The sequence below is a fragment of the Plecotus auritus genome, assembly GCF_963455305.1.
Source record: "Plecotus auritus genome assembly, chromosome: 2".
Classification (NCBI taxonomy): Eukaryota; Metazoa; Chordata; class Mammalia; order Chiroptera; family Vespertilionidae; genus Plecotus; species Plecotus auritus.
In genome coordinates this window covers 100,625,673-100,652,423 of record NC_137771.1, presented here as the reverse complement: position 1 = coordinate 100,652,423, position 26,751 = coordinate 100,625,673, and the positions used below count along the sequence as shown (strand labels likewise).

Genomic DNA, 26,751 nt, shown 5'->3' with positions numbered 1-26,751 from the left:
ATTAAACTCCTTTAATACACAAACTTGCTGAACGTGACATTCATTCTACATATAATTATTAGTCCTTGTTATTGTGATCACGGGCTGCCACACATTTGCAATTAGAAATGACAGTAATTTCAAAAAAGAAAAATGGGTTTTCAAATACATCATATTTATGAATTTACTTTGGTTGCCATTCATACATTTTGATTTTTAATATGAGATATTATTTGAAAATTGAAGTAATCTGAAGGAAAATCTATATCCTAAGTAAATATCCTATGAAATATAAAGATTTTATTAACACTATCTTTAGTTGGCTTTGTTGATGTTTATTATGTCTATCACCTAAAATCCAGCTCCAAAATGAGTTTTGGATTCAAATTACACCACTGTTGGACTGTTTATTCAATATAGAATTTACCACATTAATGAACTTGCTGATAAGTGATAAACTGAGGCAGAGGAGAAAAGTCCCAGTTTTGTCAACAACATGATCCTCTGTGACTTTAGATAACCTTGCACTTGGGCCTTGGTTTCCTCAGCTATTAAGGGAAGGATGTGTCTAGGTGGACTTCTAGGAAATGTTCAAGACATTATTGTTTTAAAAACACATACTCAAAAGTTTTCCACTGTGATGTTCAGAACAGTCATCAAAATGGTTAATTATTAAGCTGTATTGTAAATATTTTGGGGATGGCTTTTGCTGCTTATTAAGAGAAGATGGTTAAGAATGTTGGGATGTGATTAACCCAGTAACTACTAAAGGGACTTTTTTTTCTCAGGTTCTCCCCTGGTATTGGTATTGGAAGAGGGGCACAAATGAAGAGGACATTTCTGATCTCAATTTATGACAGATTAGAGGACATGAAACATACAGAGAAGAGAAACATCGATCAGACCATCAAACCTCAGGGAAGGTAGGCGAGGGTGGGGGTAAGGGGGAGAGATCAACCAAAGGACTTGTATGGATGCATATAAGCCTAACCAATGGACACAGACAACAGGGGGGTGAGGGCATGAGTAGGGGGAATGGGGGGGGGTAATGGGGGAATAAGGACACATATGTAGCACCTTAATCAATAAAGAAATTAAAAAAAAGAGTGGATGCATGCTGTCAGGGCATGCCCTAAGTCAGAGATCAGACCCTCCAATGCACTCTAAAGCTTAAAGACAAACACTTTTAAATTCAGGGTGATCATTAACCCCAAATGTAGCCAAGATCACAAGGAAGTAATAAAATAAATGGGGTGCAGAAAGAACAACAAAATGGTAGAATATACACAAGTCTCAGTCATCTTGGTGTTTACCATGTTGCACACATTTAATGAAGTGTGTAAATGAGTTTTAGAAAAAGACTCTTATGTCTATAATTAGACAAAATCAGGTAAGTCAGGAAAACAAACCCCTAATACTTTCCATAGGGCTTAGAAACAGAAGTTCCACATACAGAACATACGCACAGTTTTTTTTAATGCCTTACTAACCATAAGAGAATACTGTAGAGGGGATCTGACCTTCCACTACCAGGTTGGCAGGAACTGTAATGTTAAGGAATGGGCTTAACTGGTTGCCTTGAACTGAAGTGATGACATTGTTGGAATATAAGAAACCACCAGGTAATGTGATTGCTCTTAACACTGCTTGTGCAATAATAGAACAGACTCTTCGATGAGATTTAATGAGAGTTAGAGAGATTACAAAAAAGTCAGGGTACATAGGGAGGATGGAGACAAAGTATGAAAAAAGTTAATAGAAAGTTAAGGGACAGGAAGTTTTTTCATTTTTTAAATTCGTATTATTTCCTTCCCTTCTGGTGGCCAATTCCAAGCCTGGCTCAAGCAGGCACACAGTGCACACAGAACACTTCAGCACACCTGAGAGAAGGGGCACATTACAGGCTGCGACTCCAGAAGCCAGGAACCATAGAATAAAATTCCCCCACCAGAGAGGGTACAATGTGATCATTAAAAAATAACAACTGCTATAATGAATTGAAACTCATTATGTATGCTTAAACCATGAATTAATCAAGATAATACAAAATAAAAAAAATCTTGTTGATCACCTTTAAAAAAATATGAGGCAACCAACTCATTCTGAAAACTCCTAAGAATCAAGCATATATCCTGCCTTTCCTGTAGGAACCAAATAGTTAACGAATTTTTAATTTTTTTTTACTTAATGTTCCAGCTAACAATCATTAGTTTGCAATCCCTAAAAAGGAATAGATCATGGCAATAATTACATATAGTACTATGACCATTGGATGAAAGGTTATGATAAACTTTAAAGGGTGAACCAAACTGATACCATTTATATCCAATTTCAATCTTGACATCAAAAAAGAGAGGCAGCCAAATATTATGTATCTCTGGTGGTAGTAAACAAAATTAAAACAAAATCAAACCCTAAAACTGATAAAGCTTCTTTATTAATCACACATTTATAGGAAACATAAGGGACAGAGGAACATGTTTAAATGACACCATGAAGAAGCAATCTGAAAAGTCCAGAAAGTGAGAATATCTACAGAACAACCAACCTGATTTAGTCAACAAATAAGCTGAGGAGGGGTTTCTAGAGAGCAAAATAATAATAAAAATAGTAAGAGACATATCAACCAAAAGTACCATGTAGACTTTGGTTAAATCCTAATTTGAATAAGCTATATAAAAAGCTTTTATGAGAATTTTGAACATTGATGGGATATTTGATGAAATTAAGGATTTTCTTTTTCCAGATCTGATAAAGGTATTGTGGTTATGTTTTTTAAGAAAATAAGCCCTTATCTGATCTGCATATGGATGAAATGATCTAATGTCTGGGATTTATTTCAAAACAATGTATCCCAGAGGTAGTGGGGAGAAGATGGGGCACAGATAAAACAAGATTGGTTATGAGCTCATAACTGTTGAAGCTGGACAATAGGTCAATCAGGATTTGTTTTACTGTTCTATTTTGATATGTCAGAAAATGTCCAAAATAAAGAAGTTTATAATTGACTTCAAATGTTTATTTACACAATAGTATGTTAGTTTACCAATGCCAAATAGCATAGTTTACAGCTATCAATTTAATACATAATAAAATAAGTACTTTAACAGATAAGGCATGCAATGAAGAAAATATGTAGGCCACAGGTCATCTCAAAGTTAATAAATTTCACATTGAATACCATTAGAGCCAAAAATTAACTTTATTGAAAAATGCTTGGCAGACAAAGAAATTATAACCAAATGTCCAAAGCACTGTATAAATTGTTTTATAGCATTAACTCTGATACATTAAACTACTTATAAAAAAGGAGAAAATGGGGGGGGGAGTGAGATGAAATAAAACTGTGATTTTAAAAAAGATGACTATACTATTTTAGAAAATGTAAAATTGCTTTATTTTATATATTTATTTAATCCTCACCCAAGAATATTTTTTTCCTATTGATTTTTTTTTTTTTTTTTTAAGAGAGAGAGAGTATAAGAGAGGGGGAGAGACAGAAAGAAAGAAACATCTATGTGAGAGAGACACATCGACTGGTTGCCTCCCACACTCACCCTGACCAGGACTGGGGACTGAGCCTATAACTGAGATTTGTGTCCTTGACCGGAATTTAACCCACAACCCTTCATTCTGTGGGCTGATGCTCTAACCACTATACCAAACTGGCTAGGGCTTTACAAAAATTTTTAAATGAAGTTAATAAATAGTCCAAGAAATTAATAAAAACTATTTTTTCAGAATTCAGTGCAGGAAAAGATTATTGACTGAGACTTCTCTTTGTGGAGATGAAGTTCACTCATTTGGCATCTGTTTTGATCAAAAGCAGAAGTCAAGCTACTCCATGACTAGAATGAAGAAAGCCTGTGGAACATGGGACATAGAGAAACAGCCACTTCACTGAGTGTTACCATTCATGTTCCAAATTCAGAGAACAGATGTTTAAATGTCCAAGAAATAACACCAGGAATATGATGTTCACAAAATTCTGCCAGGCTCAAACAGTCTCCAGAATAATTTTGGAAAGGTGAAATTACATTTATGAAATATTTGAGTTATATTTATTCTATAATATTCTAATTATTTATAAACTAGAGGCCTGGTGCACGACATTCGTGCACTGGTGGGGGCGGGGGGTCCCTCAGCCCGGCCTGCGCCCTCTCGCGGTCCGGGACCCCTCGGCGGACATCCCCTGAGGGGTCTTTAGCTCTGCTGCAGAGGCGGGAGAGGCTCCTGCCACCACCACTGCGCTCGCCAGCCGTGAGCCCACTGCCAAGCCCAGCTTCTGGCTGAGCAGAACTCCCCCCTATGGGAGCACAATGACCACCATGGGGCAGCTCCTGCGTTGAGCATCTGCCCCCCTGGTGGTCAGTGTGCGTCATAGCAACTGGTCGTTTCACCGTTCAGTCGATTTGCATATTAGCCTTTTATTATATAGGATTACTAGAGGCCCGATGCACAAAGATTCGTGCAAAAATGGGCCTTCCTTACCCTGGCTGCCGCACTGCCTTCGCTCCGGCTGGAGCCGCCTCTCCACCTTCCCATGCTGCCTGCCCCACCCCCGGCTCGGTGCCTGTGTATGCAAATTAATGCACCATATTGGTTGTGTTAATCTGCATGCTCACTCCTGATTGGCTGGTGGGTGTCACGAAGGTACAGTCAATTTGCATCTTGCTCTTTTATTAGTGTAGATTACATAAGATGGGCAGTTCACATGTTATTTTTGGTAACTGTTATCTTATTTAATGGACCAAAGTTCTCTCCTTTGACATTAATGGATTAAAAAAAGATAATTCAACCTGATGTTCTATTGAAAAGATATTTTACTTTAAAAAACCAAACTGTAAATTGGTATTTTAGTTGATGTTTATTTTTCCTTATCATCTCTGGCAGGAGAAACTTATGTCAAAGTGTTTCTCTTTAATCAATCAACTGGTTGAATAAATCTATTGCCAAAAGCCAGGTACCATTTAGAAGCTATGGACACAGAGAAACACTGTCAAAGGCCTGGAGAAAGAGAAGAGAGCTGATGGCATGCAGCCTCTAAGAGAGTAGCAGCGATGGGACTGGGAAGCAGGTGCAATCAGCTCTGGACAGGCCAACGAAGGAACCGTGGGTATACATGCAGTTAAAAGTCACAGGCAAACTGAGAAGGAACCGGAAGTGAGGGAGGTACTGGCGGTTGGATTCCATCCAGCCAACTGAAAGTTGGCTAGAGAGTGAAAAACACTTCAGGGTCAATTTATTATTGTACAAAATGTCTTTATAACTAATCCTTAAACTATTGGCAGAGATATTTCATTTGTAATAGGTATTAATATGTAGATTCTGAAATAATTCTGCTTCTTTGTATATTAATGAAATGCACAACTATTTTATTTGCTGAAATCAGCTCATATCTTTGCCTGGATACCTAGAGCTAGCTATATCTTGTATGTCTGGTTTTTAATAAGAACAGTATTTCCCCCTCTTCTGGTTTCTGGGAGTGCGGTTCTCCCTTTCTTTCCCCCCCTCCCCCAACACTATTGGCTCCTTGTCTCACTCCCTACTCCGCTCCTACAGAGGTGGAACCTCCCAGTGTGTGGAGCATGGACATTAATCCATCCTTTGGTTGGGTTGAGCGAATCTATTAAACTCCTGAGCATGGGAGTTTGGTCTCTTTCTTCTTCCCTCTCCACCCAAGAGCCATGTGAGGGAGTAACCCAGGAAGTTATATTTGCTCTGCAGTCTCAGCCTTTCTCTTTGGTGGCTTGTTTCAAGGTGGAGGCTGGAGGCTAGGAAGCCCATCTGGTTCTTACATCTAAACTATATTCTCCATACCAGCTTCTTCATCTGCCAACTCTACTGTCTTACTCTTCAATTGGTTTGAAACATGAGAGAGAAGAGAGCTGTTATTCCTTGATTCCCCATTCCCAAAAATTCAAATAGTGTTTTCCTGTCTTTCCTTCTGTTTAGGTTGAGATATTGGTGGGGTGAGAGTCCCTTTTTTCATCCTTCTCTAATACCAAACATGACTACTAATCAATGAGGATGATCCACAAAGCAATATAGCAATATCTTTTCATAGACCCCATATCAGACCTGAAAATGAACTTGTAAACTCCCCAAAAAATTTCAGAAAAAGATTTTTCCTATGAGTAAAGTTTAACAACTGATGAGATGAATGTTTAAATAGGAGGTGCCAATTTAACAATATAAATGGTAAGCAACCCACCCACCACTCCAGAGTTCTTCATGCAGAAATAAGTTCAATAGCTTACTGAAATACAACAATCTAGTTAAAATCACAAAATAGTATTAGGAGAAAAGTGCTGAAAAACAACAACAACAACCCACATACAATAACTAATCAAGATACTCTTCACGTGGCAGTGGAAATATATTTTCCTTAGGTAAAAGCAAAAAGAGAAAGATATTTAATAGAAAATAATAGATAATTAGTCAAACAGTATGAAAGTTGTTTTTCACCCATAACTCAGTGGACTTTAATTTTAAAGGGGACCCAAGCAGATACAGCTTTTAAAAATAAATGGATATAAAATCATAAGAGAATATAGATCTATTTTGGCATTTAAATTTTGCTTTGTTTTTTTATTTTTAAATATATTTTTATTGATTTTAGAGAGAAAGGGAGAGGCAGAGAAAGAAACATCAAGCATGAGAGAGAATCATCGATCCGTTGCCTCCTGCACGCCCCACACTGGGAATTGAGCCCGCAACCCGGGCATGTGCCCTGACTGGGAATTGAACTGTGACCTCCTGGTTGATAGGTCAACACTCAACCACTGAGCCATGCATGCTGGGCTTAACTTTCTTTGCCACTTAATGCTATTTTTCACCAAATACCTGCCTTCACACATACACACACACACCACCACCAAGTATGTAAAAAGAGAAGCATGTGCCACAGATTAAAAAACAGTTTCAGGAGTTCCTCTAGCAAATATTCATTTTAAAGATATTCCTGAGCATGAAGAACATGAGTTGGTACACTCTTGAGTTTACTGCCCTGGTTCTCCATATATTTTTTTCAATTCTCTGAGGACGCATGATACTGAAAAAGAATCTGAGTGCTTTCTAACTTAAGAATCACAATGATTTCATCTCATACACAGTGTGAGTTTCTTGTACACCAGCTTCTCTATTTAGATTTTAAACTTGGAAATCAGGAACAACTTGAAAAACTTGTAGAGTACCTTGTATGTAACAGACTACATATTTGCTGAATTTGTGAATGAAAAGGAAATGTATTTTCTTTTTGTACATTATGAAAACATTTTAAAAACTTTTGAGAATAGATTAACAAACTCATTTCACTTTTTTATTCTAGTCTCAGTGTTCCAAATATATGTATTTCCATCTTTGGCCAGAGCACAAAGTATAAATATGTCCTTCAAAATGTATTGGTGAAAAGCACAACTTCATACATTCTCCTCTTAATGGATATTTAGGTGGTTTCCAGTTTGGGGCTATTATGAATAAAGTTGTGATGGCCACACTGTACAAGTCTATTTGTGCACTTATTTTCTGTTCTCTTGGGAAAATGCCTAGAGGTGGAATGTTCCCAAGGTAGACTTATGTTTAACTTTGTAGTAAGCTGTTTCCAAAGTGGCTATACCATTTTACAGGCTGATGAGCAATGTATGAGTCCCAGTTGCTCCATATCCTCGTCAACATGTAACAGTATTGTCAGTCTCTTTAATTTTAGCTATTGTACTAGGTTTGAAGTAGTATCTCATTATGTTTATACTTGCATTCTCCAATGACAATGTTATATGCTTTTCATTTATTGGCCATTTATGTATCTTCTTTTCTGAAACGATTGTTCATATATATATATATACTAGAGGCCTGGTGCATGAAATTCGTGCATGGGGTGGGGGTGTCCCTCAGCCTGGCCTGCACCCTCTCTAATCCGGGACCCCTCAGGGGATGTCCGACTGCACCTCTCCCAATCCAGGACTGCTGGCTCCTAACCACTCACCTGCCTGCCTGCCTGCCTAATTTCCCCTAACCCCTCTGCCTGCCTAAGCTCCCCTAACCACCTCTGCCTGCCTGCCTGATTGCCCCTAACAGTTCCCCTGCTGGCCTGATCGCCTCTAACTGCTCCCCTGCTGGACTGATTGCCCCTAACCACCTCTGCCTTGGCCCCGCATCCAGGACCCAGGATTCCTTCCTCTGGCCGGCCACAGGCACCCAGGACCCGGACCAGCTTTGCTCAGGCCGGCTGCAGCCACACCACAGGGGACCGTGGGTGGCCAACTTCACCTGGGCCACAGGCGCTGGCGCCCGGGACCGCAGGGAGGGCGGCTTTTCTCCCTCTCCCGTGCTGCCGGCCCTCGCAGCCACTGTGGCTTTGTCTGGATGGACTTCAGGAAGGCATATTACCCTTTTATTAGTATAGATACTTATTCCAGTATATCTGTTGAAAAGACTTCCTTTCCCCATGGGAAAGTCTTGGTGTCTTTGTCAAAAATCAACTATGCTTGTATGGGTCTATTTTAATATTTTCTATTCTGTTTCATGAATCTAGTTGTTTATCCTTATGCTAATACCATACTAGCAATTATTCCAGTAGCTTTACAGTCTTGAAGTCAATTAATGTGAGTATGACAACTTTCCTATTCTTTAAGATGGTTTTAGATATATAAATTCCTTAACCTTTCTAAACAGATTTTACAACCATTTTGCAATTTCTATAAAAAATCTTGTTGAGGTTTTAATTGAGACTGTACTGAATCTATGGATCAATTTGGGAGAAGTGATATTCTTAACAATATCAAGATTTCCAATAGAAAACCATGGCATAGCCCCATTTATTTTGGGTTTTAATTTCATTCAGCAGTAATTTCCAGTAAAGAAATCTCAAATGTCCTTTATTCCTAATTGTGTATGTTTTAATGCAAATGGGATTTTTATGAGCTTATTTTCCAATTTTTGCTGTTGTATTACAAATACAATTGGTTTTTGTATATTGATTCTGAGAGTTTGATAGATTCTTGAGTATTGTCTACATAAATAATGCCTTGGAGTGAAAACACTTTTTTTTGTATTATTTTATCATGAATGAATGTTGAATTTTGTTAGGTGATGTCTCTGAACCTACTGAGATGACTATAAGGCTTTTAATATAGTGATTGATTTTCAAATGTTTCACTAACTGTGCATGCCTGAGATAAACCCTACTTGGTCATAATGTATTAGAACTCCATAGTACAGATAATATTGCTTTATTTGATTCACTAGGCTGTAATTTTCTCTCCTTGTAATGCCCTTGTCGGATTTTTGGTTTGAGGCTATGCAGGCTTTATAAAATGAGACTGAATGTGTAAAATTGGTATTAATTTTCCTTGAACATTTCATAGAATTCACTAATAAAACTATCTGGGCTTGGAGTTCTCTACAAAGAAAGGTTTTTCGTGTGAATTTAATTTAGTAAATTTTAGGGATTTTTCTCACATCAAACAAATGATTCTTTTAAAAGAAACTAGAAATGAAAAATAACGAAGTTTACCTTTTATATTTACCCACATATTCACAATTTCAGGTGATTTCATTTCGTCCTTTAGATGTAAGTTTCCCCTACTGTTACTTTCTTCAGCCAGCATTCCTTACAGCACAAGTCTGACTTTCTCCTGGAGTAGTAATCACCAGGTCCTGCAGACTGAAGGCAGCCCTAAGGTGACAGCTATATACAGACAGATCTGGCCAGTCCAGGTTCACCTCCTTCAAAGGTTGAAGCATTCCTTCCAGTTTCTGTTTACTTTCTAGGACTCTCTAGTGCTTAAAATTTTTAACTATGGAAGGGTTAGCCTGCCTGATACAGGCTCTTCCACCCTTTCTGGAGACCAGAATTCCTCTGAAGGTTCTATTTTTTATTCAGTGGTAGTACTAATTAATAAAGAATGCTAAATTTTATCACTAATTTTAGAATATTCCATCACAGGCTTACACAAAAGCATCATAGAAACTCTAAGTATAATGTAAGTGTAAAATGGGGCTAGATAAGCTAACCTTACTAGATTTATCTTCATAAATTTGGCTACAGTTTTTTACTCCTCCATTTTCAAGTGGCTAATACTGTTAAAAAAAAATCTTGCAATAACTAGAGTCTACCCTATGGACTAACATTAAGATACTCTGGCTGTAATTATTCTAACAATGCTAATTCCAAAAGCATATCAGGAAAAACAGTCAAATGACTTGCTGAAATCTAGATTATCTGGTGTCATTTTTGAACTGTCAAATCAAGTGTGTGTCTATGAAGAAAATAAGTTAGTGTTAAATGCATCTTTTTTTTCATGAGTGTGATGACTCTATGGAATTGTATACATTGTAAATTATATATTCTTTTTTAAAAATGAGAGAATAATAAATGCATTTGTCTACCAAATATACAAATAATGTATGTGTGTGTGTGTGTGTGTGTGAATCTCATGAATTATTAACTAATGAACATTTAGGTAGTATTTTAGATTTTGTTTATATAAAACAATGCTTTAATAAACATCACTGCACATATTTCTTTGCTTACTTGTCTGATCTTTTTCTTAAGATAAATTCTTAGAATTTTTAAATAAATTATATAAAAGCATATATATGCACGTACATAAACCTACACACCGATGTGTATATATTTGTGTACAGTTGTGCCCATTTACACTCCTAAAAAGATGATGGGATAGGTTATTTCTTGGTGCTTTTGCCAAAAAGCAGCTATTATCAAGATTTTTAACATTTGCCAACTGAAGAGTTTTTAAAAATGACAATGTAATGCAATTTTAATTTGTGTTCTTTGAGTAGTGTGTTGGCCATTTTAGTTCTTTTGTGAATTTCATGATTTTTATCATTTTTCTTCTACCAGGTTATCTGTCTTTTTCTTAGTAGGTTTTTAATGGAGGTTGATGTGCTCTTTGTCTACCCTGACAACATAGCGCTTTTAGGTAGGGCCTGCTGGATTTGAACTCTGAACCCCAGCACCACCACATCCTAGTTAGAGAAAGGGAGAGAGGGAGAGAGGGAAACATCGATGGGTTGCCCCCCGTATGTACCCCAACCAGGCACAGAACCCACCACCTTATGGAGCACAGGACAATGCTCCAACTAACTGAGCCACACTGGCAAGGAAAACAATAGTTATTTTTAAATTATATATGGTAAAGGAATGTGACTTTCATTTGAAATAGCAGAGACAATATTAAAACTGTGTCAGTCATTCTCTTGCAGTTCAATTTTCTTTGATAATCTCTCTCCTACACATGTTCCTTCTATCCTTCACCTTTTAGTACTAATAATTAGGTCTTATGTAGAAGTGCCCAGATTTCTTAACTAAATTTTTTTATGATGGTCACAAAGTCATTGCATAACTATTGAAGTCTATTAGATCTATGTAATAAAGCAGTATCATAAGAAGCAAGTATGCATTACTAAAAATGATCAAATAATATAAGGTTTAATTAATTATTTTCTGGAATTTAAAAATAACTAAGTCATTAAGTATTATTAACTAAAAAGTATAATAAATTCCAAACTATCAAGAAATGAGTTTAAGCTAATAAAAAGTTACAATCATACTATAATCCTTTAGTAAATATTAAGATCCAGAGGCAGAGAAGCATCGATCAGACTGCCAGACCTCAGAGGGAAGGTAGGGGAGGATGGGGGAAAGGAGGAGAGATCAACCAAAGAACTTGTATGCATGAATATAAGCCTAACCAATGGACACGAACACCAGGGGGGTGACGGCATGAGTGGGGGGCGGTTAGAGGGGTTAATGGGGGTATGAGGAAACATATGTAATACCTTAATCAATAAAGAAATTTAAAAAATATGATTTTTTTTAAAAAACCATTTTAAGCATATTTTAATTGATAAAAAGCATATCCACATTTATTACTCTGGAGAGATTAGACTATTTTTAGAAAACTAGGATAACTTGAAACCATTTACCTGTTGGAGGCAGGCAGTCTTTCCAATCAAAATAGCCTGCATAAATTCCAGGTTCTAAGGAGCCAACAATGGGATCTGCTTTCAACTCAATGTAATTTTCAAACAATCTTTGGTCTAATTCTTTCAATGAGGCCATGCTAACCTTAAAACACATAATAAAGAGAAATTATAAGTTGTCCATTTGAGGGTGAAAAAAAAGGAAATAATGTAAATTTAAAAACACTTCAGTGTATTTTAAAAGTACTTAACAATTTTCCTACAAAAACCACATCTTTATTTATGTTCAGTAATAAAGACCACACTTAGCATGACTATTCAATAAAATAAGAATGAATCCCCATGTGTGGTCTACAGGTCTTTTACAGAATGTCCAGCCCACGTGTACTGGGAGTTCCTGATGGTGGTGAGAGTGGAGCAGGGTGAGGAACTTAGTGAGCATCCGTCTGACCAGTCTGTGCCAGGTCTCACTGGCACCCAAGAGGCCAAGCAGTTTCAGTGGGTTCATGAGCATTAAGGTGGGAAGTGAAGAGTCTGAGCCTATGCTCCTCTTCAGTGGACTGGCAGTCTAGCTGCTTCCACACCACTGACCCATGGAACAGAAGCTTCTCTACAACAACACACCTGAACTTCAAGAAGCTAATGTTGAAAAACAAGCACACAGCTAGTGAATCTAGCAGCTATAAATGAGAATATCTGCCAAACAGGAAATTCAGCTGTAGGAGAGAAAAGCAACCACTTGAACTTAGAAAAATACTGAAAACCCTTAAGGAGGTTAAAGTATGATATAAAACAAGACTTCACGAAGATAAAACACATGATTTCATCAGCTAACAACTGACTAGATTAATTGATGAAATTGTTGGTCACTACTAAGATTGAAATTAAGTGCAATTAAGTACTTCAAAGCACAAAGTAAAAATGTAAAGAGGTGGATATTATGAAGGACGAGACTTAGAAGATAGTTCCAAAGAGCTCAAATATGCAAACACAAACACACACACACACACACACACACACACACACACACACACACACAACAAAACAATTAAGTAGAGAACTATGAGCAGTTAGAGAAGAGGTAATAATAATTTACCTACAAGGGGAAAAAACCAGTCTGTAATCAGCTTTTCTCAGATGCAGCATTGGAATCTGAAATCACTGGAATAATATCTACAGGAATAAAAGAAATGCAACCCAAGAGTCCTATACTTAGCTAAGAGAGCCCATTCACTAAGAGAGTCCAACAAACATATTTTTGAATATGTGAAGATTCAAAGAATATATCACCCATGTAACCTAAGAAAGGGCTCTCACCCAAAAGCAAATATATCAGACTGATGAGGATGAACAATTGAGGAAAACATAGTATGGAATGAACCTTGAGCTCCCTTCCAGCCTCCTTCATCCCTCTTTTTCTCTAATATTTAGAAACATAGGCTTAAATGATAATTAGAGATATTCTGGGAATGATACAAGTACCAATTCTTGATAGAGGAGAGGCATCCAAAAAGGAAATATTAATAAGAAGCTACAATGACAACGAAAATACAACATATCAAAATCTGTGTGACAAAGGTAAAGCAATGGGTTTTATCGCCAAAAATGTATCCCTCAGAAAGAAAGATTTAAAAGAAGAAAACTCAAAATTAATATTTTTATCTTTTACCTTCAATAGCTAGAAAGAGAAAATTGAACTCAAAGAAAGTAGAATAATTAAAGGTAAGATCAGAAATCAATTAAATTTTTAAAAAGATTAATATGAGAAAACCAACAATGCCAAAAGTAGGCTTTTGAAAGGGACATTATAGTTTTATGTAATCTGTCACAACAGAGGAAATTGACAAACTCCCGAAAAACACAATTTTCTAAAAATGGCACAAGTAGTCCTATATACCCTAATAGAGTCCATTATTTCAAACTAGAGGGGGTCCCTCAGCCCGGCCTGCGCCCAGAAGATGGGGGCCTAAGCTGGCAGTCAGACATCCCTCTGCCAGCCCACGAGCCCTCAGGAGATGTCTACCTGCCAACTTAGGCTCACTCCCCGGGGAATGGGGCCTAAACTGGCAGTCAGACATCCCTCTGGCAGCCCAGGAGCCCTCGGGGGATGTCCGACTGACAGCTTAGGCCCGCTCCCCATGGGGAGCGGGCCTAAGCTGTCAGTTGGACACCCTTAGAGCTGCTGAGGAGGCAGGAGAGGCTCCTGCCACCGCCGCTGCACTCGCAGTTGTCAGCACGGCTTGTGGCTGAGCAGAGCTCCCCTGTGGGAGTGCACTGACCATCAGGGGGCAGCTCCTGCGTTGAGTGTCTGCCCTCTGGTGGTCAGTGTGCATCATAGCAACTGGTCATTCCTGGTCGTTCCACCCTTAGGGTCAATTTGCATATTACCCTTTTATTATATAGGATGCTCTCATATGAGAACTTCAAGACCAGATGTTTCATTGGTGAATTTTACCAAGCATTTAAGGAAGAAATTATCACACGCCAACTTTACTATAGACCAGAGCCTGAGAATGTTTCCTATTTTGTTTGATGAGGCCAGCAAAACCCTGACATAAAAAACTGTCAAGAATATTGCGAGCAAAGAAAATTACAGACCAATGAGCCTCATGAACGAAGACATAAACATCCTAACAAACTACTGGAAAATTGAATCTATAAATAAATAAAAAGAATACATTATAGAGAAGTGAAATTATTTCAACAGGTAAAAAAGAAAAGGAATTGATAAATGTCCCTTCTCCCATTTATATTCAAGATTATAATGGCAGTACTAGTCCATGCAATGCAGTAAGAAAAAATATCAGAAAAGAAGTTGAACTTTCTTTTCAAGACATACTATAAACCTATAATAATACATGCATAATTAACACAATGATAATGAACAAAATGCAATACTTAGTAAAAGATAAATCATAGACCAGAATATAACAACTAAAACCACAAAGCCTCTGGGAAAAAAATATTTAAGACATTGAGGCTGACAAGGATTTTGACAGGATATGAAAGACATTAAACATTTAAAAAACTCACAAACTGAACCTCATCAAAATTAAAAATTTCTACTCAAAAGATACCATTAAAAGAACAGAATAGCAAGCTACAGGCTTGGAGAAAAAATAGATACCTGACAAAGAACTTATTTACAGATTTCTAAAAATTACTCATAGAAAGATGAACAACCCAATGAAAAAAATGAGTAAGCAAAAGAAGGTATCTAAAAATGGATATCTGAATATATAAGACTAGAGGCCCAGTGCACAAAATTCGTGCATGGGGGGGGGTGTCCCTCAGCCCGGCCTGCACCCTCTCCAATCTAGGATCCCTCTCACAATCCAGGACTGCTGGTTCCTAACCACTTACCTGCTGCCTGCCTGATTGTCCCTAACTGCTTCTGCATGCCAGCCTGATCGCTCCCCTGCTGGCCTGACCGATGCCTAACTGCTCCCCTGCCAGCCTGATCACCCCCAACTGCCCTCCCCTGTTGCCCCGATCCACTCCCAACTGCCCTCCCCTGCTGGCCTGATCGCCCCCAACTACCCTTCCCTGCTGGCCTGATCACCCCCAACTGCCCTCCCCTGCCAGCCCAATTGCCCCCAACTGCCCTCCCCTGCTGGCCTGATCACCCTCAACTGCCCTCCCCTGCCGGCCCGATCACCCCCAACTGCCCTCCCCTACTGGCCTGATTGCCCACAACTGCCCTCCCCTGCTGGCCATCTTGAGGCAGCCATCTTGTGATGTTGTGAGGGCGTCGCGCGAGGACCACCTAGGCTTTTATTAGTATAGATGCTTAAAATCATTACTTTTATCAGGGACAGTTAATGAAAGCAATGAGATTAACTAACATAAGAAAGGTAACATTGTCGGTGAAGATGTGGAGCACCTGGAAGACTCATACATTGCTGGCTGAGTGTAAAACAAGAACCCACTTTGGAAAACAATTCTGTTTCTAATCAACTTATTCCCTGACTAGCAATTCCACTTCTAGGTATATATAGCACCCCCCTTATCTGCAGGGATACATTTCAGGACTCCCCATAGATGCTTGAAACCCTGGATATCAAACCCTATTCACAGTATATGTTTTTTTTCTATACATATATACATATGATAAAGTTTAACTTGTAAACTGGGAATAGTAAGAGATGAACAACAATAGCTAATAATAAAATAGAACAATTATAACAATATACAGTACTGTAATAAAAGTTTGTGAGTGTGATCTGGTCTGTCTCACAAAATATCTTATTGTACTACATGGACAGTGTGGATACTCTGGACAAAGGGATTATTCACATCCCAGGGAGGGATGGAACAGGACAGAAAGAGATATCATTATGCTGCTCAGAACAATATGCAATTTAAAACATCAATTGTTTATCTGGAATTCTCCATTTAATATTTTCATTCCATGCTTGTTCATGGGACTGTAACTGTGGAAAGTGAAACTGCAGTTGAATGGGGTATTACTGTATCCACAATAACAGAGTACAAATGTTCACAAAAAGACTTTACAGCAATGTTCACACCAACTACATTCATTAAACCTACAATTCCAACAATCCAATGTCCAGTATTATGTGGATGATAAACAAAATTTGGTTATACAAACTCAGCAATAAAATAAATTACTGAGAGACACACAACTTCGATGAATCTCAGAAAGTACTATGTTGGAACAAAAGCAGCCAGACACAAAAGGCCACATACAAACTGTATAGTTGCATCTTATGTTCAGTTCAAGAACTGGCAAAAAAAATTTATGCTGACAGAAATCAGAATAGTGGTGAGATAGTGCCTATTGTCTGGAATGGGGAATGAGGGAAATTTTTATCTCTTGATCTGGGTGGTGGATACTCAGATGTATATATGTGTAAAAAGTCACCAATCTATACACTGGAGATTTGCCTCTTTTACTCTATATAAATTATACTTCAATATTTGTAAAAAATGTTTGAAAAGATATGGATGAGTAGACAGGTACCAGACAAATAAAAGAAAGAGTGGAGTCACAGCATGATTTGTGACAAGGCAGGAATAAGGTCAACAGTCCTAACCTCAAAAATTTTGTTGTGAGAATTTAAAAAGATAATTTATGAAACTTGTGTAGCACATTTAAAGTACACAATAAATGCTAGCAGCAATTATTATTATCATTTCAAGTGCCTTGTTTTCACTAATGCCCTGTTCAAACCAGCTATGAACACAGATGTTAACTAAGTGTGCTTGACCCAACTTGAAATGCAAGGGTTAAGGACCATCCATTATTAAAGCACCTCCAGACAGTGATGGATGGAAGCAAAATGAAAAAATCCTGTCAAGGAAGTCACTGTATAACAGAAAAGAAAGACAAATATTCATAACATTACATGTTAAAAATATGGCTATTAGAGATACATAGAGTTTTTAAGGGGCACTACTAAGAGGACTGTAAAGGCTTCACAGGGAAGATGATGCCTGAGAGCACGCTATCCTTGTAGGCCAGATGACCGTAACCAAAACAAGGCAACTATCTAAAGAAAAAAAGGAGGGGTGCTAATTCAATAATTATGTACTCAGAAATAGCTGTACTCACTAAATTCCTACATATTAAAACTGGGCAGCACCTTCTAAAGTACTTCAATCAGTTGGCAATAACTTACAGAAATACAGACTATATTAGAAGGCTGTATTTTAGATGTAGGAACAAGTAATAAATACTTGTAATAGCTGACCCCAATAACTTCTTTAGCAGAATATCTGTCAAGGTACTCTTCTACCACATGTCCGACCTGTATTGAGCAGCTGCTCACAGTAGACAGGTCCTGGAAAGCAAACATCTGCCAAGTAGATGTCATACTTCCTCCATTTCTATACAGTTGTCATAAACTCAAAATAGTTAACACAGTAAAATCATTATTTTGATTTATTTCAATATTCCAAATTTAAATTTTTAAATTTACTATTTCAGAAAAATTTTGTAAAAGTGCTTTTTAAAATAAAGTATGTTTCTGAGAAAGGAAAATAGGTAACAAAACTTTATTTATTTTCAAAGATGAGTACATTTAATTGAGCCATCTCTATAGAAATAAACTAACTCATCAAACTCTAATCAGAACTTCCATCTAAGTGAATTTGAATTACTAGGTTTAATCAAATTAATCTATTTTTAATTCATTGCAAGTGGATGGCGAGGCAGATGCAAACTGACATTCCTTTATGTTATTGAACCATAACATATCAAATTTGGACAAAATAAATACCATGTAAATAATTAATTTAAAAAATAAACTCTTAATCCTGAATAGAGGTGGCACTATTAAAACAGCAAAAAAAGAATTCTGGATAAAACAGAATATATTCTTACCCTGAAACAAAAGAATAGGCAATGTTTCTATGACTTGTTAGTGAACACCATCATTTCTCACTTCCTTTACCTTTTACTGAGATTCTAACCTGGTGACTTACTATTAATCTTTGTCATCATTCCCAAAACTTTTTTCTGTGAATTTTTTATAATCCAGCTAACTACCTCATATCCCATTAATTAGACTTTACTGATTGCTCCAATCTTCTCCTTTTAAGGAAGGGAAAAAGGGATCTTTTTTTACTATACACTGTATTTGAGTCGGCCACTTACACAGAACAATCTGAAGGACACTGGAAAGAACTTTACTGCCATACCACTATCTCCTTTACTAGCAATTTTCAATCTTTTCCATCTCATGGAACACATAAATTAACTGCTAAAATCCTGAGGCACAACCAAAAAAATATATCTAAAAATAGTATTTTTAGATTTGACAAAAAAATAGATATAATTTTGATTCAGTCACACCGGATGGCTATTGTTGTGTTGACAATTTAAGGGAAAAGAGGTCAGACCCTCTGAATACTCAGGTACTGCATATTTTAAAAATTCTGTGGCACACTAGTTTAAAATCGCTGTGTTACTCTGATGTTTGAAATTATATCCTTCCAGAGTAAATTAAAAATTTTCCATTACTTAGCAACAAAAATGAAAGTTTCTGAAAATGAAAAACTGAAATAAAATGTCAAAAGACAGTAAGTTTCAGCAAGCTTAGACATAACTGAGGAGAAATGAACAAGAAGAGAGCACTTTAGAAATGATTCCTAATCATTTCATAGAATTAAAGGGGAAAGACATAAAATAAAAATATGAGAGATGGAGAATAGAGCGAGAGATCTAATAAATATCCAATAGGAGATATTGAAGGAGAAAAGAGTGAATAGAGAAAATATTAAAAGAGGTAATGGCTGAGAATTTATCAGGATAGATTAAAGGTATAAATCAGAGTCAGGGGAAAAAAGGCAAAAAAAGTAATACTCATATTAAGAGATACATTATGGTGACTACAGAATGTTAGAGACAAAGAAAATAATCTAAAAAGTAGCCAAAGAAAAAATTTCATACATGCTTTCTAGTCACCAACAGATTAAAGACCAAAATACTGTAAACAAAGGAAAGGAACGGATACAGAAGATTCAACAACACAATTCACAAACTTGATTTCATGGACATATATGGAATGTGGCATTCAAAATTGAAGGACATAATCTTTTTAAGAAGGTAGAATATTTAAGAAAGCTCACCATATATCCTGCAAAGCAAGTTTCAACAAAGTTATTACAAACCTATTTTCTGACCTCAGAACCATTAAGTTAGAAATCTGTAATAAAGAAAACTAACTCCCAATATAGAAAAGATTGCTCTCCCAATTTGGAAATTTAAAATCACATATGTTGTGTGTGAAAAAAACAAAAAACAAAAAACCAAACTCACAAAATTAAAATTAGAAAATACAAAACTGAAAAATTAAAATACCATATGTTCACATGTAGAACTTAGTCAGAAAGGTATGGAATCAATGAGCTATTAAAAAACACACACTATTAAGCTAAGCACCCAAATTACTGCAACAGAAAAAAAAATATAGAGAGAACAGTAAAACTAAGAGTTGGTTCTTGAAAAGATTCTGGCAAGACTGATCAAGAAAAGAAGACTGAAAATATTAAGCAAGCAAGTATAAATGGGGGTCAGAACTTCAAATGCAGCTGCGATCGAAATATGAAACTACTATAAAAAATACTATTAGGCCAATAAATTTGAAAATGTAGGCAAAATGGATGAAGTCCAAGAAACATACAGTTGATTATAAGGAATAAAGAAGAAGACACACTCTAGCTCACTTTATAAATTAGTATAACCTACATACAGCAACATGAATAGCAAAAACAATATTGAGTAGAAAAAAAAAAGTAAAGAAAAATACAGACCAGATAATCCCATTTATGCTCTTTAAAAGTAAAAAAACAGGTAATATGGAACAAAGTACAATTTAAAAACGGCAAAGTGCAATAGCCTTATAGGGAAAGGAGGGCGATGCAAACAAATGAGCAGGCACGAAGGGGTCTGGAATGACGCTCCATTTCTTCAGCTTGGTGGTAGGTGCACATGTTCATTTTATTATTCTTACTAGAGGCCCGGTGCACAAAAATTCGTGCACTCGGGGGGGAGGGTCCCTCAGCCTGACCTGCACCCTCTCGCTGTCCAGGAGCCCTCAGGGGATGTTCGAATGATAGCTCCCCCAGGAAGGGAGGGGGCCTAAGCCGCAGTCTGGCCTCCCTCTGTGGGAGGCAACCGGCAAGGTGACCAGCGGGCTGATCGGGGGATGGCACCAGCCAGGGAGTAGCTGGCCCCGCCCCCAATCGCCCCTCCACCACTGCCGGTCACCACTGTCCCCCGATCACCATCCCCTCCCTCTGCCCACTGGCACCCACCTTGGCTGGCCTGGTGACTCCCGCTTGCCGGCCCTGCCCCCCCGCTGACTGGTTGTTCCGAGGTTCAGTTGATTTGGATATTAGGCTTTTATTACATAGGATATCTACATAAGATCCATTCTTTTGTAAAGATAAAATATTTAATAAAAATTCTTGAAATTTTATAATCTAAAAAAGGAATATATCCTAAGAAACCCAAGACAGCAATCATAAAGAATATATGCACTCCTATGTTTATAATATCATTTATTTACAATTGCTAAGATCTGGAAACAGCCCAAGTGCCCATCAGTAGATGAGTGGATAAAAGAGTTGTGATACATTTACACAATGGAATACTATGTGGCAGTAAAAAAGAAGGACCTCTTACCCTTTGCAACAGCATAGATGGACCTGGAGAGTATTATGCTAAATGATATAAGCCAGTAAGAAAAAGATAAGATCACATGATCTCAGTCATATGTGGAATCTAATGAATAAAATAGATCCAGAGACATAGAAGCATGGAACAGACTGACGAATTTCAGGGGGAAGGTGGGGATGGGTGGGGAAAGATTATCCAGGGAACTCATATGCATACTAGAGGCCCGATGCACAAAAATTCGTGCAAGAGTAGGCCTTGCTCCCCCCTCCCCGCCCCCGGCTGCCGACACTGGCTTCCCTCCTGCACCTGGGTCCCAGGCTGCTTCCCTCTGGGTGCCATTGCCAGGCACCCAGGACCTGGGCTTTGCTCCGGCCCTGGCTTTGTCCAGAAGGACATTTGGAATGACGCTCAAAAGGACGTTCGGTCTAATTAGCATATTACCCTTTTATTATTATAGATATGCACAGCCCATGGACACAGACAATAGTGTGGTAAAGACCTGGGAGGGGTGGGTGTGGGGTGGCAGGGGTTAATGGGGAAAAAAAGGGAGGCATCTGTAATACTTTCAACAATACAGATAAATTTAATAGAAAGTATACTGATATTAAACTAATCATAATGTAATGTGTTAAAACGCTATTCCAGGAGTGTGAATAAAACATCATCGGAAGAAGACGATTTGATTCATTTTGTACCTTGGAAAAACAGATAAGAAAAGGCCATAAGAGGCTTTTTACAGGATGAGACTTTGTATCTGAGTAGGGCTTTGAAGGATGATCAAGATTTTGTCATGTCCAGATTGAGGAAAAGGCATTCCTGATAGATAGTAAAAAAAAAACCTATATGTAAATGTTCTTAAAATAGAGCCTGGTAAGCTAATGTTCAGTAAATGAATGAGCAGACAAATTGCATAAAATGTTCAAGAAAAAACATGAGTGGCTAGATGAAAGGGGATTGGAATAGGGGAGATGAATGCCATGAGAGAAAGATTAAAACAGTGTTCAAATATCAACCTATCTATGTTGCTCTTCCTGTTTAAACTCAGTCCTTTTCCACTACTGTGCTATTGTAGGAACCTCCCTCCCAAATGCTTAGCTTAATCTCTAAATTCTTTCACTCTCCCAACTCACTGTCTGTGGTGTTTCCAGGATGGGGCTTTCAGAAATACAGATCTGATTACACTGTTCTCCTTCCCACATTTCAGTGTTCTTCATGGCATTCATCTCCCAATTTATAATTTCTGTCCACAAGATCTTAAACTCCCAAATGGATTAATTTACAACTAATTTATTTTTTAAAATAGCTTCTAAACAAAATTTAGCTAATTTATATTATTAAGAGATGGGGGAAATAAAACAAATAAAGTGAGGTCCCAAGCCATAATCATTCACTTCTGTGAATTCAAATCGTTTGATGCAAAATTAAAGGATTATATACAATTAAGCTAAACATAATCAAATACATAAAATATAGCATATATGGTTCAAGTGACACAAAATCTTTAAAACTGATTGCTGTCATTATGGAATCTTCCCTGGATATATTAAAAAAACAAAAAAAAAAACAAAAAACTGCCCTCTCTCAACCCCCATGTTGTAGTAAAACCTCAATCAAGAATTTAATGACAGACTTGTTTAATGGCTACAGTTCTGAGTAAACTGAATATCTGCAATTATCATACTCTAAATTGGACATATGCTTTTTAAAGACTAAGACAGGTTAAAAAAAATTCCTTGGAATTATATAATTACAGTTACCACAATCTTCCTATTCCTTTGGTGTATTCCTAGGGAACAATTTTGTTCTTTAAGATATATGGTTCTTGGCCAGAAAGCATTCTGGATTTAGAATGAGAAAACTTAAATGTTAAGTCCTGCTTAACTCTGCTACTCATTAAATAGTTCAAATCATTATCTTCTCTGAGTATCTTCTGTATGAAAAAACTGAGTTAATAATACCTTAATTACTTCACAGGGTTATTTGCAAATTGTATATGTGAAATCATTCCAGCTTTAAATGATCATTGGTCACTAAATTTAATAAACTCCTAAAAAGCACAGTTATTTCTGTACTATCCCAATATTAAAATTCTTTCTACTTTTGAAGATGGGGAATAAGATTTAGGGAATTAACAACTGTTTATTTTCATCATTCTATTGGTAGAAGAACCAATAGGGAACAGGAGAAAATATGGACAGACAAACCCTTGACAAACCACCAGTTCATACCTGGAAGGAGATCTGAGAGAAATTCTAGTGCAGGGGTGGGCAAACTTTTTGACTCGAGGGCCACAATGGGTTCTTAAACTGGACCGGAGGGCCGGAACAAAAGTATGGATGGAGTGTTTGTGTGAACTAATATAAATTCAAAGTAAACATCATTACATAAAAGGGTACGGTCTTTTTTTTTATTTCAATAGTTTTATTCATTTCAAACATTTTAACAAGAAGAATGTAAACACTAATTATTATAATTTGAAACTTCAAAAAATGGAGGAATCATAGCACAATAACATACCTTATATTGAAGATGGCAAAGGCAAAATAAAATTGCCTAACAAAGGAAAGGTACAAAAGCCTTTCAAATTAAACTTAAATATAATAAAATAATTTAAAACTAAAACAAATAGAAAAGAACAAAATGTGTAAACAGTAAATTAAGCATTTTCTTTAGTGCAACTTCCAAATTATGCCCGGGACGTAGATGTAGATGGCAATGTAGACTGGGTTGAAAGGTTTTTGGTCTTTAAAACATCAACTTCAGTGGGAACAGTGTTGTTGGTCTCCTTTTTAGCTAATGCTCTGATACTGTGCTCTCCAGGGGCGTGTCTCCCTACATCACCACGATAACGTGTCTACGCATTCCCAGGGTGATGTCAGGGGACGCGTCCACGGGCATTACAAGGAGCCTCTGGAAGATTGAGAGGTTGTTCCTTCTACTGAATGGGTGGATATAAATCCGCCCTCTCAGAAGAAGGAGCTGCGGCCCTGTTTCCTCACGTTGCCATGTTAACACTGCTGCTGGTGAAGGAGCGGAGGGGAAAGCAAGAGAACCCTCCGCTCTTTCGGCTCCGCGGGCCGGATAGAACAGCCGAACAGGCCGGATACGGCCCGCAGGCCGTAGTTTGCCCACGGCTGGTCTAGTGTCTGGTGACACTAAGTGAGAAGCCCTCAGTGAACCATTATCTCCAAGAGCAGAAACAGGATGAAAGAATGGATACTAAGTGATTCATGCGACCTATGTGCCCCCTTGATTTCTCAGGAATCATGCCCCTAGATTAGCTGTCTCTTCAAAACAGACTGTGAAAAACAATAGCAGTTGGCAACCTTTTTTTCCCTTAACGCAAAAATATATTTTACTTGGTTGGTATCATGTAATTAATGAATTTACTCATTAACAAACAAAATTAACACAAATGTTATAATCTAAATCTAGTTTACTATTTATACAACTGAATAATTTCAAAATATCACTGGTCAATTAAAATTTTCAAATTCTGAATGTGAAAAATAGCCTACCATTTATTCTAAGCTGCACTCACAAACCCTTCATATTACGTTGGTCTCAAAACGATCTGGACAAAGACTAGGGAGCATATCTAAGTCTATTTATATGTCACTTTCATTTTATTTCCTAATTACATAAACTGAAACAATAGATAGTTCCAATTTATAACTTTTTAAAAAACTAAAGAAAACCAAACTTACTGAAATTCCTAGTCATTTCATGTATTTTTAAATGATTAAAAATTCTCCAATAAATATACTGATGTCGTTATTGTTACTGCATAAAAACAAAGTGTTCTCTGCAAGAGAACACCTTATAGTACTCAGCACAAAAACTTAAGGAAATAAACTCGACCTTTGACCCTACAGCCTAAGTCACAACATTTCTCGTCAGAATGATTAATTTCTACAAAAAGACAGGAAAATAAGACAGAGCCACCCACTTTGATATTCTCATTCTCTGAAAAAAAAAAAAAAATCCCAATCGAGCTCATGAACTGGAACCATCATTTTGCAAAAAGTATGTGATCCATCAAGAGTACATTTTGATTGTAAGATTAACAAGATCATTATCTTTCTTATTCTTTGCATCAAGAAAACTGTCCTGACATTAAAAAGTGGTGCTAGCTTAGTTTTACTTAGAAATCTGATAAACTTTTGCCCATGAACCAACTAACCTTTAGTAACAAGGATACTTCCTTTTTTCCATTTTTGCTTACTTGAAAACATAGAAACAACAAAATATAACTTTTAAAAAACCTACCCCATTGATACAGGACTCATTTTTGTGCAGTCTTGCTATATCCATGGAGCAGAGAATGGAGAGTATGTGTTTTTCAGTTAAGATATTAAGCAAGATATTAAACACCCTACAGCTCTTATAAGCCAGTCTCGTGTGTGTGTGTGTGTGTGTGTGTGTGTGTGTGTGTGTGTGTGTGTGCGCGCGCGCGCGCGCGCTAAAGATTTGGGTTCTATGCCTTTGTGTCATTATTTTTTCCCCTTACTTTTGAATAACTTAGGTGCGGAGTAAATCAGCTCTAACCTTGAGAAAACTTTGCTCTAAAGGAAAGAGAGAGTATTAAATTAATTATTCAAGGTGAGTTATGAGAAGGACAAGAATCATTCAAAAACAGGGTGGGATGAAAATGGGGAAGGAATATGGGAGGGGAGGGCAAGAAGAGGGAAAAGGACAGGAAAGCAAAAGAAAGAGATTGCTGAGAAAGTAGTTTGGAAACTAAATTGATAAAAAAACCAACTTGTCCATTTAACATAATTCACTTACCTGTGTTATTTTTTCTATTCCCTGGAAGTTGTGCTTTTCAAAATGTTCTGCTATATTTAGGAAGGTGTGACATTGTAGGTAGCAGCAATTACTTAGGACTATCAAAAGTTGCTGTTCCTAAAAGTAAAACAAATTTTTATAAAATTACATTTATATTAACAAGTTTAATGCCTAACAGTTATCATTTACCACTTATTAAATTTAATTATAATCTCTTGGTGTTTAATATCAATATTCAACACTTCGGTTTCCTTGTCTCCTTTCCCAATCTTAACAGAGAGAAACATTAATACAATTCTATAATTTTAATTGCTCGTTATTATATAATACAGATTTAAATAATGTTCCCTTTGAAATTTAACAGCTGTAGAGAGAAATAGGCTGATGAAAACAGTTAACTAAAGTAGGATCAGCTGTAGTTCACATGAAAGGGATTCATGTTATTAGTTATTCTACTTAATACGTTGTGCACAAAAAAGCTATAAAATGGATATTTTTAAGCGATTACAAAAACTGTAGAAACTCTTAATAATAGTTTATAAGAAAATTATAATACAATCCATATGAGGGCTCTTTCAAAAAACTGGATCTTCACAGAATTTTTTATGTAGGATAGTCTCCCTCTTTTGGGGAGTGAAGGCACAGAGGGTAGGAGACTCCTGCAATGTCAGTAACAGAGAGGTCTAGAGCCCTATAATCTATACTTGCCAGACTTCTAGCTGTTTAAAGTCATTTCTAATCAAAATTACAGACCCCAATGCTGAAAAATAAACCATATTTTACTGTTCAGAAGAACTATTTTTGTAAATAAAATTCCAGGAATGGTATTTGTCACTGCTATTGAGGCTCACAGAGAGCACTTTCCCTGTGCTCCCTCAGTTATAAGAGCATTA

At 37.0% G+C, this 26,751-nt stretch overlaps 1 protein-coding gene across 4 annotated transcripts in view; it reads right to left on the bottom strand.

Annotated features, from left to right (window-relative positions):
- EXOC2 (exocyst complex component 2) overlaps nt 1-26,751 on the bottom strand; it is a gene marked incomplete at its 3' end in the record, with an annotated part of 271,555 nt that overhangs the window by 41,555 nt on the left and 203,249 nt on the right. For all 4 annotated transcript variants that reach the window (XM_080658431.1, XM_080658434.1, XM_080658432.1 and 1 more), the window contains 2 exons: nt 25,859-25,975; nt 11,929-12,070 (listed from right to left, as the gene is read on the bottom strand). In XM_080658431.1, coding sequence (XP_080514557.1) covers nt 11,929-12,070; nt 25,859-25,975 — 259 coding nt within the window. The remainder of the gene's footprint in view (nt 1-11,928; nt 12,071-25,858; nt 25,976-26,751) is intronic.